This window comes from Carlito syrichta, unplaced genomic scaffold (genome assembly GCF_000164805.1).
Source record: "Carlito syrichta isolate Samal-C Ts95f unplaced genomic scaffold, Tarsius_syrichta-2.0.1 Scaffold91562, whole genome shotgun sequence".
Lineage (NCBI taxonomy): Eukaryota > Metazoa > Chordata > Mammalia > Primates > Tarsiidae > Carlito > Carlito syrichta.
In genome coordinates this window covers 42,662-59,295 of record NW_007035658.1, presented here as the reverse complement: position 1 = coordinate 59,295, position 16,634 = coordinate 42,662, and the positions used below count along the sequence as shown (strand labels likewise).

The 16,634-nt window shown below is 48.0% G+C and overlaps 1 protein-coding gene across 1 annotated transcript in view; it reads left to right on the top strand.

Moving 5' to 3' along the window:
- Nucleotides 1-16,634, top strand: part of STARD9 (StAR related lipid transfer domain containing 9) — a 142,846-nt gene that overhangs the window by 112,913 nt on the left and 13,299 nt on the right. The window contains exons 23-26 of the mRNA XM_008059483.1: nt 1,523-11,659; nt 11,849-12,046; nt 12,495-12,678; nt 13,097-13,234. Of these exons, the coding sequence (XP_008057674.1) occupies nt 1,523-11,659; nt 11,849-12,046; nt 12,495-12,678; nt 13,097-13,234 (10,657 nt within the window). The remainder of the gene's footprint in view (nt 1-1,522; nt 11,660-11,848; nt 12,047-12,494; nt 12,679-13,096; nt 13,235-16,634) is intronic.

Genomic DNA, 16,634 nt, shown 5'->3' with positions numbered 1-16,634 from the left:
GGTAATATCTTCCAAGTAATGCTCTCTTTCAGCTTAATTTTTCATCTGCTCTTTAGACCTGGATCTGTTCTTTAGACACCTCAGTCTCACATGCCTCAAACCAGACTTCTTCATTCCCATGCCTGTTAACTCTGTCCCTCCCCGACCCGCCACATCAAGTGAACTTCCTGACCCCACTTCCCACCGGGTTCCAGTTGGGATCTTCCTTGTTTCTTTTCTTCATCACTCCTTATATGCAGTCAAAGGGAGGGTATGTTATCTCCCAAACTTCTTGGAGCAGGGGTCTGTGCCTTATAACTCTTTATATCCTCAGAGCCTAGCACAGGGCCTTGTACAGCCTAGCACAGGAGATTCACAAAACTAATGTCTGTTGGTGTTATGTTTGCTCATCTCTCTGGTCTTCAGAGTACTAGGCATACTTTTTTTGTTTTTGCTTTTGTTTTATTTAGAGTTGGGGTCTCACTCTGTTGCCCAGGCTGGAGTTCAGTGGCATGATCACAGCTCACCTTCTGCCTCAGCCTCCCAAGTAGCTAAGACTACAGCTGTGTGCTACCATGCCCAGATAACTTTTTAATAACTTTTTGTAGAGATAAGGTCTCATTGTGTTGCCCAGGCTGGTCTTGAACTCCTTCCAGAGTCAAGTAATCCTTCCACTTTGGCCTTCCAGAGTGCTGGGAATATAGGTGTGAGCCACTGTGCCTGGCCTATTTTTAATTTTCTATTACAAAAAATTTTCAAACATGGGCAAAGTTGAAAAAATAGTATATATATTACCTACATTCAGCAATTATCAGTGTTTACCACACTTGCTTTATTTTCCTACCCTCCCATTTTCTGAAATATTTTAAAGCAACTTTTAATGATATCATGTCATTTCAGTTTTGCATTTTTAAATAAGTACCTTAAAAAAAAATGGACTTTTCTTATAATGACAAAAATTAAGATTAATTATTTGATATAATCTAAAGCTTAGGGCATATTCAAATTTCTCTACTTGCCCCCAAAATATCTATTTATAGTTGGATTATCAAGTCAGGATCCAAGTAGAATATAAATACTGCATGTGATTATGTCTTTTAAGTTTCTTTTAATCATCTTTTTGCTATTTTTTTCCTCATATTGCTGATTTGTTAAAGAAAATGGGCCAGTTCTGTAGAATATACCACTTTATAGGCTTATCTTTTGACTCCTTAAAATATTATTTAAATTGTTCCTCTATTCCTCTATTGCCTGCTAACTGGAAGTTTTTCCTAAAGGTATGATTAGTTTCATTTCAACTTTTTATAAGGTAAAGAAATTGAGGAACAGAGTGTACCTGGGGCCTCTTGGGGAGTCAGAACTATAGTCCACAGTTTCCTTTTGTACCTGTGGTTTTTCTCTGGCTCTGAAGTCTATAGGAGACAGTGATGTTGGCTTGATCTTTCACCTCCTTCAGAGCAAACTAAGTGGAACTTCATGTTCCTTCTGTCAACAGGAAGTAGGGTACCTCTTATTTCTGAGATGGCTTTTCTTATCTCCACAGTGTTTTCCTGAACTGGGATCCCCCCACCATGTTACCATCTACGCCTGACCCTACTCACCAAGTATCAGAGAAAACACCATCAGAAGAGCATTTGCCACAGGCTGCTTCTTACATTCCAAGGAAAGGGCGTCTTCACAAGAATGGCCTCCATTTCTCAGGCCAGGGGCAGCTCCACACAACCAGAGGAGCCTCGGCCAGGAAGGGAGCTTCATCTCCAGGAACTCTTCTCACTGTGAGCTCCAAGTCTGTCAGCATCCAGGAAATAGAGAGAGTGGGTAAACAGCCCCTTCGGATGATATCCCAGAGCTTAGCATCTCTGAGCCAGTCGGCCAACCAGCTAAAGCTGAGGGATGAACCAAAGACCCTCACCTCTGTCACCCAGACCAAAAGGACTAAGGGACGCACACAGGCTGAGTGGCGAAAAGAAAGGACCTTTGGGACCCACAAGGCTGCTAAGGGAGCAAGTTGCTGTTCCCCATATCCTCATGGACCCAAGCCAGCAGCTGGATGTGGAAAGGCAGCCAAGACTTTTCGGGCAGAATATAAACCACCTTCTCCTAGTAGGGCATCAAAAAGGCACCAGAGGATGCTGGCAGCTAGGGTCAAAGACATTACCAAAAAGTCCTCTCATTTGCCTCATGGCAGTCCTTTGAAGAGACAACACAATCCAGGAGACCCAGACACCATGGCCCCACTCACAGATTTCAGCCCAATAGTGGATAATGCAAGAGAAAAAGATGATGATTTATCTGACACAGATAGCAGTTACTCAGTGGATTCTCTCTCCTGTGTCTATGCCAAAGCCCTGACAAAACCGTTAAAGCCAGAGCACTTGCAGGGGAAGAAGTGGGATCTCCCAGAGCCAGAAAATTCTGAAAGTGATGACAGCCAAATATCTGAGGACTCACTGGCTGAGAAGGGATACCAAAGCCCAAAAGACAGTCCAAGGGGCAGTCATCCTACCAATGACCCTGGCCACCCCAGGACCAGAACTAAAGCCTCTGTGAGGGGCTTCACTGTGCCCTTACATAGTGACCTACTTGCTCAAGCTCACAGGAGCATTTCCTTGGATAGCCTGATTGATGCTGAGGAAGAACTGGGGGAAAGTGGAGAAAAAGAGCCCTTCTTTGGTTCAGCTGATGAGATACCCACGGAGACTTTTTGGCGCCTGCAGAACTCCAGTCTGCCTGTGGTGGACCAGGAAGCAATGTGTAGGCTTGGTCCCATCAACCACAGAACAGAAGCTAGGCTGGATGTCATCCTGCCAATGAGCAATTCGTTTTATCTAGATCCCCAGTTCCAACCCCACTGTAAGCAGGATGAGTCAGAAGTAGAGGCAGGCTATTCTGAACAAGCCAACATCGTCCAAGGCCTGCAGCCTTCAAGAGAGAGCCCGCTCTTGTCCATGGATTCCTGGTTCTCCTGTGACTCTAAGATCAACCCCAGTAGCCCCCCAGGAATAGTGGGTTCTTTATATTCGAGTTCTGATGTGCAGGAAGTTCAGCCTTGCAATGAAGGGAGGCCTGGATACTGTCTAAATACTGAAGAACTAAAGCCATTAGGTGCAGAAACAGTGCTGCTGTATAGCTCCAAAATGCCCCAAGTTGGTACTGAGCTACCCTGTAGCGTAAGAGATGAGTATACAACCTCTGCTTTTGATACATCCAAGATATCTCTCTGGAGAACTCAAAGATTTCTTCAACCAGGAGCTGAAGACACCTTTCAGGGCAGCTATATCCCTGACATGACCCAGCAGGGCAGCTCTGAAGCATGCCACAATTCTAGTGTGTCAAGTGTTCTGGCTGCCTCTACTACCTCATTCACTCGTGAAGGCAGTGCTCAAGAAAGAGATTGGGCTACCCTTCAGCAAAAGTACCTCCTTGAACTCTCTAATCCTGTTTTGGAGGCCATAGGTGAGCCTGAATCAGCTTTCCCTTGCCATGAGGAAGAATCTGGTTCCCTGGCCCAAGCTTCTGGCAAAGGAGAAGATACTCTATTGCCAGTTGGTTCTAGGGTGTCTACCAATCTGAATTTCAACAACTTCTCAGTCAATTTGTCCAGAATTAGACATTTGAGAGCAGAGAAAGAACAGGGCAATTTGAGTGCCAAGTTAGAAGGTGCTTCAGATTTCTTTAGCTTTAGTGAGAAAGAGGTGAGTTATAACGAAACTTATTCAGCAGACTTAGAATCATTGGTTTCTGAATCTACAAATGTACAGGTCTTTGTAGCAGAGAACAAGATACCAAATTCCATGATAGAAGCATGTGAAATTAAGCAGAACAACTTAGAAGAGTGCTTTCAGGGAAAAAGGAAAACTGGACCGATGACTTCCTCTGATGAGTATTTTTTCCAGAAGAACACTTGTCACAATAATGTCGCCACAGCTACCAAAGCAGACCATTGGCCTCAAGGCTGGGCTCCTCTCAGGAAAAATCATATAGTCCAACCAGGGCAATTAAGTCCCAACAGAAAGGGCCATCAACCCCTACAGAAAGAGAAGGAAGATTGCCAAGAGAGTGCTAAGGAAGTAGTTGGAAGACACACAGATGTTTCCTTTGCCTTTTCTTCAGGTCCAGAGCTATACCTCCGCTCTGCTCCTTGGAATTCATTCTCATCCTCCCTGCATCCACCTCTCTTGAAAACATTCTATGTGACCAAAAGCAGGGATGCCCTGACAGAAACTGCCCTAGAGATTCCAGCTTATAGAGAAGTAAGGGTGCCTTCCCCACCCCCCAGGGAAGCCTGGGGCTTTGGGCACAATGACCAAGTCCTCCAGAATTCTTATTCAGAGAAGAAGTTGCCAGGGCTGTTACAAAACCAGAGTTCTAAGATTACTTCATCTCAGGAGGCCACAGCAGAGAGACCAGTTGATCTGAATACTGGGGAAGTTATTGGAGAATTAGGTAAATACCCTGGAAATAGTAATGAAGAAAGCCATGATTCAGTTTATTTTTTTGTTGCTCAGGACAGACATTTTCTCCCTTCTGCAAGCACAAAAGTATGTGAATTTGAAAATCAAGATGGAATTCTAAACAAAAAACACAGTCTTCCAGCATTTGAGGAAGAAAAGGCCACTGTGCAGTCATGTTGCAGTGTTTCACCAGATAGCGCTGGGTCTGGGAAGCCTCTCCTCCTCATTTGTGAGTCTGAGACAGGTGGGGAAGAAGAGCAGAATCAGAATACAGTTCTAAGGCAGACCCAGACCTATGATATAAAGAGACAGTTTCCTTCTGGGGCCAGGTCTGACTTGATCTGTGAAACCATCAATTTAGGCCTTGAGAGGGACCTGCCAGGCGAAACTGCTGTTTCTTTGATGTCCAGATCAGTATGTAATAGAGTGAACAGCCCAGTGATAGTGGTCCAGGATGAGAGTCCAACCCACAAGTGGGAAGAGAAGAGTGAAACTGGTTTTCTTGGAAAAGCTCTTTATCCCAAAGACAACTCAGAAGAGTTTAAACTTCCAGGGACAGTGTCTACATATGAAAGATTCCAGTTAGTTACATGCTCCCAGGAAAGAAACTCCAGTGAATGCAAGGCCCCTGGAAAGTTACAAGAAATGTTAAGCCCCAGAGAAGAACCTTCTGGAAATAAACAGAATAAAAAAGTTAATAATGCTGATGAAATGGCTAAACTAATTAGGAGTGTGATGCAGCTGGAAAATGGCATCTTAGAAATTGAATCCAAGCAGAATAAGCAACTTCCCGCTTTCCACACGTTGGGAGTCAATAAGAAGTTTGTGTTCCAGGACCAGAAGGATCAGGAGAAGGCTGACCCTGTCCTTGGGCAAGGCAGCTCTGGAAGCCATTTGTCCTTCAAGGATCAGCCATCTTTTCCAAGAAAGACAAAGGATGTTATCTTTAGGGACAGTGAAGCTAGAGAAATGGAGGTTAACAGTAGCACTGGGAACAATTCCCAGAAAAACCCTTTCATGTCAAAGGAGTATGTACAAGAGAGTGCATCTGTGAGAGAGCACATACACACAGCTGGATTAGACAGATCTGCCAGGGACATGTGTGATTCTTTAGGGACATGCCCAGAAGAGTTCACCAACCCTTCTCCTTACCCAAGGAGAATGAAAGCATCGGCTAGAGCTCTGCCATTGCAGCCCAGGCCAGAAAGGTCTTCTGAGAATGATGGTAAATTGCTTAGAACATCTGCAAGCCTCAAAGGGCAACCTTGGGACTTAAGATGTCTTGAGGAATTGGAGACTGTGAAAGGTTTTCAGGAAAGTCAAATTGTAAAGCACATAAATAGTTCCAAGCAAGAGGAACCAAAAGCTCAAGGCAGAGTTGAAGAAATGGCTATACAAAGGAGTGGTAGCCTGCAGGATGAGAATAATATGGCCTCATTGACTCAGAAACTTCCTAGTCCAAGCCAGCTTTGTATGGGCACACTTTTTAGCTATGAGATGGTCTGTCCATTACTGAGCCAAATAAACCTCTCTACAGATCCTTCTCACCAAGACCTGAGTAGTACCTTGCCCTTGAATTCTCCAAGGCTGCCACGAAGCTGTCTTTATGCACCCGATGCCGCAGGCATCTCTTCAGTTGACTATATACTAGATTCCACAATATTGAAAATTCCTAACAGTCCCTTGGTGACTGGAGTAGAGCATCAAGACCAGAGTGGAAAGACTAGAAGCCAAAGCCCCGAGGGAGATGTTATTAGTGGCTCCTTTGTGGCACACACTGCTTGGTGTGGGTCTGTGATATCCTTGGCCATGGGATCTCATGATCAGTCGGGTGCACCAGAGAGTATTCCCCTGCGGGGAGAGAACAGGACATCAGCATGCACCAGCCCCCAGGACCAAGGAGGGAGCCTCAGAATCACCTCAACAGGTTTGAGTACCACAGAAGGTTTTGCTTCTGAAGCTGAGAAGACTGTACAAAAAGAAATAGGAGGCAGTTCCCTGATAAGGGTCTCTAGCCAGCTTGAAAAGAGGGTCAGCTTCTCCTTAGAAGAGAACGATGACCAAGGCAGGGAAGCAAGGCAGAAGGAGGCCAAGGACCTCAGACTTACGAGCAGTGCTTTCTTAGCACCTGTTTCACTGCCAGGGGTACCTAATCCAGAACCTAGGCTATTGGAACCCTCTGTCAACATATCCGTGTGCCCAGCTATCTTGGAGGAGAGCAGACAGGCAAAGGCCCAGAGAGAGCAGCTTAATGATTTTGTGACTGGAGGGACAATTCTTCCTTACTATGAAACTTTAATAGAACCTGAATGTTCTTTACAGGTTGCTGGCAGGCCTCAGTGTAAACAAATGGACCAGTCATTGTTAGACAGGACTAGGAATGCGGGTGAAGCTCAGGGATTTTGTGTGACATCTGTATCTGCTGAACCAGGACATCTATCAACTGAAGAGAAGAAAGTCCTGGCCACACCCCTCTCTGAAGACTGCTTTCAACCTCTGCCCAGTACTGAAATTGATAGAGGGTCATGGCATCCTGCACAGGCCTCCTCCCATACTGTCCCTGCTCTAGACAAAAAACATTGTACTGGAGAACTGATACATTTCCTGGGAGCAAGTGAACCATTTATATATCACTCTAGTTCTTCTGAAATCACAGAGAAAAAGAAAGAAGCAGCCAGAACATCTTCTGCTGATCCTTTGGTTTCCGACAATCTTCTTTCTTTAACACCTGTGGAGGGGGACAGGAGGGTGATATCAAAGGAGGTGATGACTGCCTTATCTTCTCAGGCCCTTTGTGATGATCCTGGAGTGATTCTGCATGGGCAAAGTCAGTCAGTTCCATGGGAGACTGCAGAGGGCCTGCCCCCTGGCAGCCAGGACAGTAGCCCAGAGCACCAGGAACCCAGAACTCTAGACATCACACACGGAGGAGGGTCCAGTGACTTCTTAGTGTCTGTACAGGGAGAAAAAACTGCCCATTTTGGAAGTCATTTGGTGATCTGTGATGTTCAGAATTCTACAAGTCTCTCAGGACCTAAACAAGACCATGCCCAGTGCCTTGAGGCTTCCTTTGGCTTAGAAAGGAGAACAAGTCTCAAACAAGGTACTGTTCTGCCTGGAGCCCTGAGAAGGGTTGAACTGGAAGCTCCTGCACAGCAGTGTGTGCAGTGGAAGGAGAGTGTTAAATCTGGGCTGACAGAAGCCTGCAGGGCTGGCAGCAAACATCCCAGGCCAACTCCATTGCCAGATCAAAGACCTAGCCCACATCCTGGGGGAGTTAGGGAGGAAGCCCCATGCAGATACCCACAAGAAACTTTAGATTGCCTTGTTTTCTCAAGAAGCACTGAAGGCAGCAGGACTCTTATTCCATCTAGAGGGGAAGAAGAGAGCAGAACTCTTCCTTGCCAACAGCCATGTAATTCTCAACCCACTGCTACTCATGCCTGTTCCACCCATTTCTCCACTTTACTGTGTTATAGAGATGGTAACCTAGAGAAGGAGACTTTCAAGGCTGCCCCACATACTGTCTACTCATCCTGTGTGGTACCTTCCATGGTCTGTAAAATGGATGAGAGAGGAGAGAGCTCTTCTGGGGAACCTGACATGCACTTGGCACATGGCCTTGAACCCAAAGACATTAATAAGGAATTTAGGCCAACAGAGAGTAGCACTCTTGAGCCTTCTACTGTGGCTGCTGTCCTATCTCCAGCTCCAGGCTGCAACTTCCCTTCTGCCCCTGATGTGAGGACAAGTTCCTTCAGCCACTCAGCAGCTGGTGAAAATTCAAGGTCAGTAGAGGTTCTAGGAAAAAAAGTTGCTGAGAAGAAAGCCAGCACAGCACTTGAGGCTGTCCCTTTCCTTGCAGACATGTACTCTGAGCCACTGAGGCAGTTTCAGGACAGCTCTGTAGGTGGCCTGAATGCACAAATGTCTCAAACCAACCCAAAACCACCTGCAACAACTCAGGGACCACACACCCTAAATTTAAGTGAAGGGTCTGCTGAGAGTGAGCCAGTGGTAGACCCCCAGCATAGATGTTTAGAAAATATCATCAGATGTGTTTCAGAAAAGCCACAACTTTCCACTGAATCTAGGGCTCACAATTGCTTGGGTCCCCAAGCCAAGTTTGTAGCAGGGTTAAAACATACCTGTAATCCCCAAGATGACAAACCCTGGGAGGAGGAAGAGCAGCAGAGAGACCAGGATTTAGGTAGTGGTAAAGTCCCTGCCCAGAGTAGGAATCCTCCATTTTCTGAGGGTGACCTGGATCGCTGTCAGATTATAGATGCTGGAAGAGAGGAGGTAGCTGAGTCCAAGACTTTCTCATTGGGCTTTGAAGACCTAGCCGCTGTGCCCTCGAAGCAGCCAGCCCTCCACCACAGGCGCTCACTTCCTGTGATTGCAATTTTTTCTGGCCCCAAGCACTCTAAGTCCTCCCCCACACCACAGTTCTCAGTGGTCAGCTCATCTCGATCTCTTCAGGAGTTGAACTTGAGTGTAGAGCCTCCCTCCCCTACAGATGAGAATACCCAGGGGCCTAACAGATTGTGGAACCCACATCTCACGGACTATTCCTCTGAAAAGTCAGTGGCAAGAACGTCCATGAAGGTGGAGGACTGCAATCAGAAAGCCTTGTCTAACTTGGGCGATGGCACTGCTGAACACAGGCCCCTGAAACCTGCCACCCCTCCTTACCCAACATCTTCTGCTCTCTCACACATGCCAACCCCAGATATAATGACCAACTGGATGTCTGGTTCTTTGGAACAGTTCCAGCAGGGAAAGCCAGAGAAACTGGGTCTGCAGATCAGGCCAAAGAAATTGTGCTCTCAGGTGGACAAAGGAATGTTGCACTTTGGCTCCAATGATATCAATCCCTCTGTCCTGCCCTGGTGTCCAGAGGAGCCTGTGCGTATTGGCTGGAAGCAGTATGTGTTTGGCAGTGCAGCTGATGTCTCCTGCAGCCAGAAACCCCAGGGCCTGATACCATCAAATGTGGCCCGGTGCTCCAGCATGGACAATGGCCTAGAAGATGAGAACTCCTCATTCCATTTCCACCACAGCACTTATGCCAGTACACGGGATCTGTCAAGCACACACAGCAGCATTGACAATGCCCAAGGTTCAAATGAGGCCAGAGAAGTATGGAATTCCTCATTTCCCTTGGGAGGCCCCCATGTCCTGACTGTTCCTGAAGAAACAGCCCCCATTTCAGGTCCTGACAAGAGACCCCAGTTCAAGGGCTCCCCTGGTGAAACAGACTGTGTGGGGAGTGAACCCCTCTTGGCTGAGAGAAGTCCTGCAGGTCCAGTGGATGAGATTATGTTGCTGTATCCATCAGAGGCAGGCTGTCCTTTGGGACAGGCCAAGACGAACACATCTGAGCTGGGCACAAAGACCCTGGATCGCAGGCTCCATGGGAGCTGTACCGATGTCTCCTCTGCTCAGCCTGAAGCCAGTGCAATGTCAGCCTCTGATCTGGCCTCATGGACCAGCATGCATAACTTGTCTCTCCACCTCTCACAGCTCCTGCACAGCACCTCAGAGCTTCTCGGGAGTCTTTCCCAGCCAAGTGTGGCCGAAAAGGAGCAGAACACCAAGAGGGACACCCCAAGTGAGGCTCCACTGGCCCTGATGATAGACAGCTCTACTCAGACCACTGTGGATGAAGGCAGTCAGACTGACCTGGCCTCACCCGCTCTGTGCCTCCAGACCTCAGAGTCCAAACCTCAAACAGTCAATGTGATCCTTGAAGTGCTGGGCTCGGATATCTCAACTGTGTCTCAAGAAAAGGGAGATATCCTAGGGGCACCTCAGAAGACAGAAGCAGAAGAAACAGCGCAGAAAATGATACAGCCCGCACATCTTCAGGAAGAAAAAACTCACCACAAGCCCCAGAGCACTCCAGTATCCTCATCCCACCTGAAGTTTCAGAAAACCCCCCTCAGGCAGAATGTTCCTTCTGTGAGCCCCCCAGTTTCTGATGCTTTTCTGCCTCCCAGCTCCCTGCCAGAGGAATCCTCTTGCATGGTTGTCAGCAGCCCCAGCCCCTCTTACTTCCCAGGGCACCTCCCTAATATTTCAGAGTCCATTGAGGAGCCTAGGGTCCAGAAGAAGCTGGGCTCCACAAGTGCCTTGCTGGTGGACAGGGCTTCCTCTCCAATCCTCACTCTTAGTGCCAGCACCCAGGAGTTAGGTCTCCCCTCAGACTCTTTGACTCCCTCAGGCCCCTCAGCTTGCCTTCTTGATTCCAGCCCAGACCTTCCGCTTGGTGCTCCCGGGCCTCCACTGGATACTTATGCCCAAACCACAGATGAGCCAGGGGGCTCTCACAGAGCTGAGACTCTGGCTAGAGAAGGTCGAAGGCCCTTAGAAAGGAATGATGGGAGGTCCCTTCTTGAGTTGAGCTTCCCACACAGCCCACAACAGAGCCCAAAACTCCAAGTTAGTTTCTTAGGGCAGCCACCTCAGCAGCCTCAGTCCAGGACTACCATCGGGGTCCAGAGCAGACTGTCACCTCCACCACTGGGGCACGGGAGCCGGAGGCTCGCCGACAGCTTTGTGCCCGAGGAAGTGGCTTCCCTAGAGCGTGGCCCACTGAATAATAGGGGGCCAAGTCAATGGCAGAACAGGATAGAAAATGGGAGTGAGCGTTCAGCATTTCCAATGGAGCCACACCCCACTCTGGACCTGTCTTCGTGGCGAGGCCTCCAGCATGTCAGTCCTTGCCCTACCTCTGAGTTGGCTAATATCGCAGGACTCCGAGGTTCGGCCTTGGGCCCACCTCAGGTCTGCCACCATGAGGGGTTGCTGCAGCCCAGTTGCCAGATGTGCATGGACCCAGAGCCCCAGCATCACAGCCTGAGGGACCTCCCAGTACATAACAAATTTAGTAACTGGTGTGGGGTTCAGAATGGCTCTCCTGGGGGGCTGGGTGTGGCCGAGGAGCTGGGGGCCAGCTGTGATCTCAGCTCTGGAAAGGAGAGCCAGAGGCCTCCACAACCTCTTGATGACCAGAGCCAGGATCCTGAGTGGCCCCAGAGGGCGCAGATTCCCCTGCAAGTTGGGACCCAGAACCTCTCACTCAGCGTGGAACTCGCAGAAGCAAAACTGCACCATGGCTTTGGGGAGGCAGATGCCCTGCTGCAGGTGCTGCAGAGTGAGACAGGGGAGGCGCTTGCTGCTGATGAACCTGTGCTGTCCACCTGGGAGACCCTCTGTGCTGGGTAAGAGCCTCAGCCTGGAGTTGGGCACGGGGTGGGCTGAGAGGAAAGGGAACCCAACCCAAGCAAATTCATAGATTGCTGTTCCCTCTGTCCTTGTTCATCCTTGGGGTCTTCCAGGGGTCAGAGCTAGAATTGAAGGTGAAGAGCATTCAGGGCCAGCTTCAGTGAAGCAATTACATTTCACCTCAGGCAAAGAGAAGCCATCGAGACCCTGAGGAGAGAGCGGGCTGAACGACTGAGAAACTTTCGCCGGACACGAAGCCTCAGCCCCCAGAAACAACTGAGCCTTCTGCCCAACAGAGATCTTCCCACCCGGGACCTTGACTTGCCCAGCAGGCGCCGAGAATACCTGCAGCAACTGAGGAAGGATGTGGTGAAGACCACCAGGTAGGGGTGGACCCCGAACACTGCAGGGAGCAGCCTCTGTGGGTGGGAAGGGATTGTGGGGAGCAGGGGCTGGAGATTTAGCATACTGGAGTGGTCTCTATGCCTGTGTACAAATGGAGGGAGCTGTGGGAGACTGGGGTGAATGGAAGGCAGGAGATGTGAGAGGGCGGGGGTGAGGGAGGCAGGGCAAAGGTAAGTCACAGGAAAGGATGGGCAGAGGGACTCTAACATGCTATGCAAGTCTGCAGGCCTAAGCCTCAAAATGGCCGGTTTCCATTTGTCCAGCAGCCTCTCCTGAGGATGTAAAATCAGATTTTAAGACCTTGTGGGCAAAGGGAGGATGGGTCCTTCAAGAAGGCGGTGATAAGCTAGCCTCTGGTGGGCAGGTCAGGGCTATCACCCACCCACCAAGTTAGAAGGTATTTTTCTGCCCTGTGATCTTCCTCAGAAGCCCAGAGGCAGTGTCAAGGTCTGCTCACCCACCCTCTGATATAGAACTGATGCTGCGAAACTACCAGCGGGCCCGTGAGGAGGCCAAGGTGGAGATTGCCCAGGCCCGGGATCGACTACGGGAGCGGACTGAACAAGAAAAGCTGAGAATCCGCCAGCAGATTATTTCTCAGCTGTGGAAGGTGGGGGGTGGGGTGAGCCTCTGGTCTCAGGATAGGCCTCTAGAGTGTGGGGCAGACCTCAGACTGGGGGGGTCTGCCTTCATTGTGGCTGCTCCTGAATCTTGGGACATAACATTTGGAGGAGGGAGTGAGAACCTCTGGTGCCAGCTCAAAGCTGGGCTCACTCTCTCTTTACACTCGCATCAGACCATCTCCTGTCCTCAGGCCAGAGCCTGGGATGAAGAGACTTTAGTGTGTGTGTGTGTGGGGGGGGGGTCATGGGGAAATGTGAGGAGCTATGGCTTTGGGCAAGCATGGAGAGGTGTGAGGCTGTCAAGGAGGCCATATGAGGTAGGTAATAGGAACTGTAGAAGTGAGAAGAAGTGGTTTGGGGTGGGAGGGTGCATCCAAAGCCTGGTTGATGATTTGTCCTTCCCAGGAAGAGGAAAAACTACATACCCTGGTCAACTCCAGCTCCCTGTGTACCAGCTCCAATGGAAGCCTCTCGTCTGGCATCACCTCTGGCTATAATAGCAGCTCAGCCTTGTCGGGCCAGCTCCAGTCCCCAGAGAATATGGTGAGTAGGCAGATGCTGGGAACCAGACAGGGGCCAGCACTGCTGAGCTTCTGAGGCAAGAGTTTGGGCAGGACATTCTGTCTCCTGGAGGCCTCTGCTGACATGCAGGCCTTTGGTTTTCCCTTCAGTTCTGCCTTCTCCTCCCTCTGCGTATTCATTCAGAGTAATAGCAGTGAGTAAAACCATTCTTGTCCTTAAACAGACTCAAACATGAGGGATAAATGTTAAATAGCTTATTTTATGATTATTTGATTATTGTTGCAATGAGTTGTTTGTAGAAGACGTGCTCAGCCAGCATGAAATGGGTCTGACCTGGTATGGAAGGTAAGTAGAGATACTCTGAAGAGTTGCGCTTAAACTGAGACCAAAGGGTGAGAGGTAGTTCCTGCAATAAAAGCTTAGTGGTGCTATTGTTGGGAGAGATGTGGGCCCAGCCAATGAGGCCTTGAGGGACTAGTGTGGCTGGAATGTAAAGAATGAGATGGGAAAATGACATGAGAAAGGACTAGGAAGGCCCGTTCATGTAGACTATACTGAGAATTCTGGCCCCTTTCTAATCCACCTGATCATGTTACTTCCAAAAAGTGAGAAACCTGCTGGAAGTGATGGAAAGCTTTTAAGTTGGGAAAGTGATGGGAAGCTTTTAATGATCGGACTGTAAGAGGAGACAAGATCAGCTGTGGGGAGACCTGTTCAGATGACTCTGGCAAAGTTGAGGAAGAGATGATTGCATGGCTTGGGGCACTGCAGTGAAGATGAACAGATGTGGGTGCGAAGAAGAGAGAGCATCTGTGGACTCGGTGACTGTTTGGATGTTGGGAAGGGAGGGGGAGGAGTCGAGAACAGCACACGCTTAAAAATTTTTTTTAAATTTTAGCTTCAGAGGGTACCCAATAGCCACCCCATCCCCCTTACTTAGGAGTCCCCATGTCTGTTGTTCTCATCTTTATGTCTGAGTGTACTCAGAGCAAACACTTTTGACTTGAGCAGCTGCGGGGCAGTGATGTAAACAATGCTGAGGTACACTGAAGGGAGGACCACTTTTGTGAGGAAAATCATGAGTCTGGATTTGTACTTACTGGGCTGAAGGTGTCTGTGAGAAATCTAGGTGGAACAGTTAGAATCAGGTAGACAGTTAGAAATACATATCTGGAGCTCATAGATAGGACCTGGCTGGGAATAAATGTTAGAAATTCATTTTATAAATTAAAAAACAGCAGCAAAGGACATGCATCAGGTGCATCTTTGATTCTCTTATCTGCCTTCCCCAGAAGCAGTCATCTATCCCAGTTTGGTGCATATTTCCAGGGATGTTCTATGCATCTGTATGAATATGTATATCTTTTTGTAAGCCACATGAATGGAAGCATATGGCACTCACTTTGTCACTTTACTTTTTCCCCTTAAAAATATCTTTTGGACATCATTGCATATCAGTAAATCTAGTGCTGACTTACTCTTTTTAACAGCTGAGTAGTGTTTCTTTTTCCTCTAATTGCATGTTTTCAGTGTGATGTTTTTATTTTATTTTATTTTTTATTTTTTATTTTTGAGTTGGAGTCTCACTCTGTCACCCAGACTGGAGTGCAGTGGCCACTCCCGGCCACCGCAGCCTCGACCTGCTGGGCTCCGGCGATCCTTCCGCCTCAGCCGTCCAAGTAGCTGGAATTACAGGCATGCGCTACCACGCCCGGCCAATTTTTTGATTTATTGTAGAGATGAGGTCTCACTGCCCAGGCGGGTCTCGAACACGCGGGCACAGGCAATCCACTCACCTCAGCCTCCCAAAGGCGCGGGATTACAGGCTGAGCCACCGAACCCGGCTAGTGTGATGTTTTATATAGATAATATATTCATATAGTATAAAAGGCAAAAATATATACATTGAGCATCCCTAATTCTTAGATCTGAAATCAAGAATGCTCCAAAATCCAACACTTTTTAAGCACCAACATGATGCCGCAAGTGGCAAATTCTTTTTTTCTTTTTTTTGAGTTGGAGTCTCACTCTGTCGCCCAGAGTGGAGTGCAGTGGCCGCTCCCGGCCACCGCAACCTCGACATGTTGGGCTCTGGCGATCCTTCCGCCTCAGCCTTCCGAGTAGCTGGAATTACAGGCGCGTGCTACCATACCCGGCTAATTTTTTGATTTTATTGTAGAGATGAGGTCTCACCTGCCCAGGCGGGTCTCGAACCCGCGGGCTCAGGCAATCCACTCACCTCAGAAGTGGCAAATTCTACACCTGACCTCATGTGATATGTGGTAGTCAAAACTTTGTTTCATGAACAAAATTATTTAAAATATTGTATAAAATTACCTTCAGGCTATGTATAAAGGTGTATAAATGAATTTTGTGTTAAGAGTTGGGACCTAGCCAGGCTCGGTGGCTCAGCCTGTAATCCCGCGCCTTGGGAGGCTGAGGTGAGTGAATTGCCAGAGCCCGCGGGTTCGAGACCCGCCTGGGCAACTTGGCGAGACCTCATCTCTACAATAAGTCAAAAATTAGCCGGGCATGGTAGCGCGCGCCTGTGGTTCCAGCTACTTGGAAGGTTGAGGTGGAAGGATCGCCGGAGCCCAGCAAGTCGAGGCTGCAGTGGCCAGGAGCGTGCTACTGCCCTGCAATCTGGGCGACAGAGTGAGACTCCAACTCAAAAAAAAAAAAAAAGTGTTGGGACCTAGCCCCAAGATATCTCATTATATATATGCAGAAATTCCAAAATCCTTCCTCAAAACTTGAAGTCTGAAACACTTCTGGTCCCAAGTACTTTGGGTAAGGATTACTCAACATGCTTAAAGGAATATAGGGAAATACCCTCCCAACCCCCAATCTGCCTGGCCCTTCTCCCTCATCCCACCAAGGTTAAAACAGTGGGGGATTCTCAATGGGGGATTCTCTTAGAGCTCTTTATGCATACAAAATCAAGCATATTATACCACTGTTCTATACCTCATCTTTTTTTCACTCAGTATATTTTGGAGCTCTTTCTATTTGAATGTGTGAAGAGCATTCTCATTTTTTCCGTTGGTGCATAGCATTCCATTGTGGAGATGTACTGTAATTTATTTAATCATATTCTAACTTGGACTGTTTTCAGTCTTTTGCTGTTATCAACAATATTTCAGTGAATAGCTGTGTGCATGTATCATTCTGTACATGGGCAAATATATCTATGGGATAAATTCTCAGAACTAGACTTGTATAAAGGGGTATATACATTTAAAATTTTGATAGATATGGACAAATTGTCTCTCACAGATATCCTCATTTATACTCCCACCAGCAATAGCTGAGAGTCTCCTTTTCCCCACATTCTCACCACATGTTATCTAATCTTTGGATTTTTCCTGAAAAATTGTATCTCATTTTTCTCATATGCTTAAATATTTGTATTTCCTTTCTC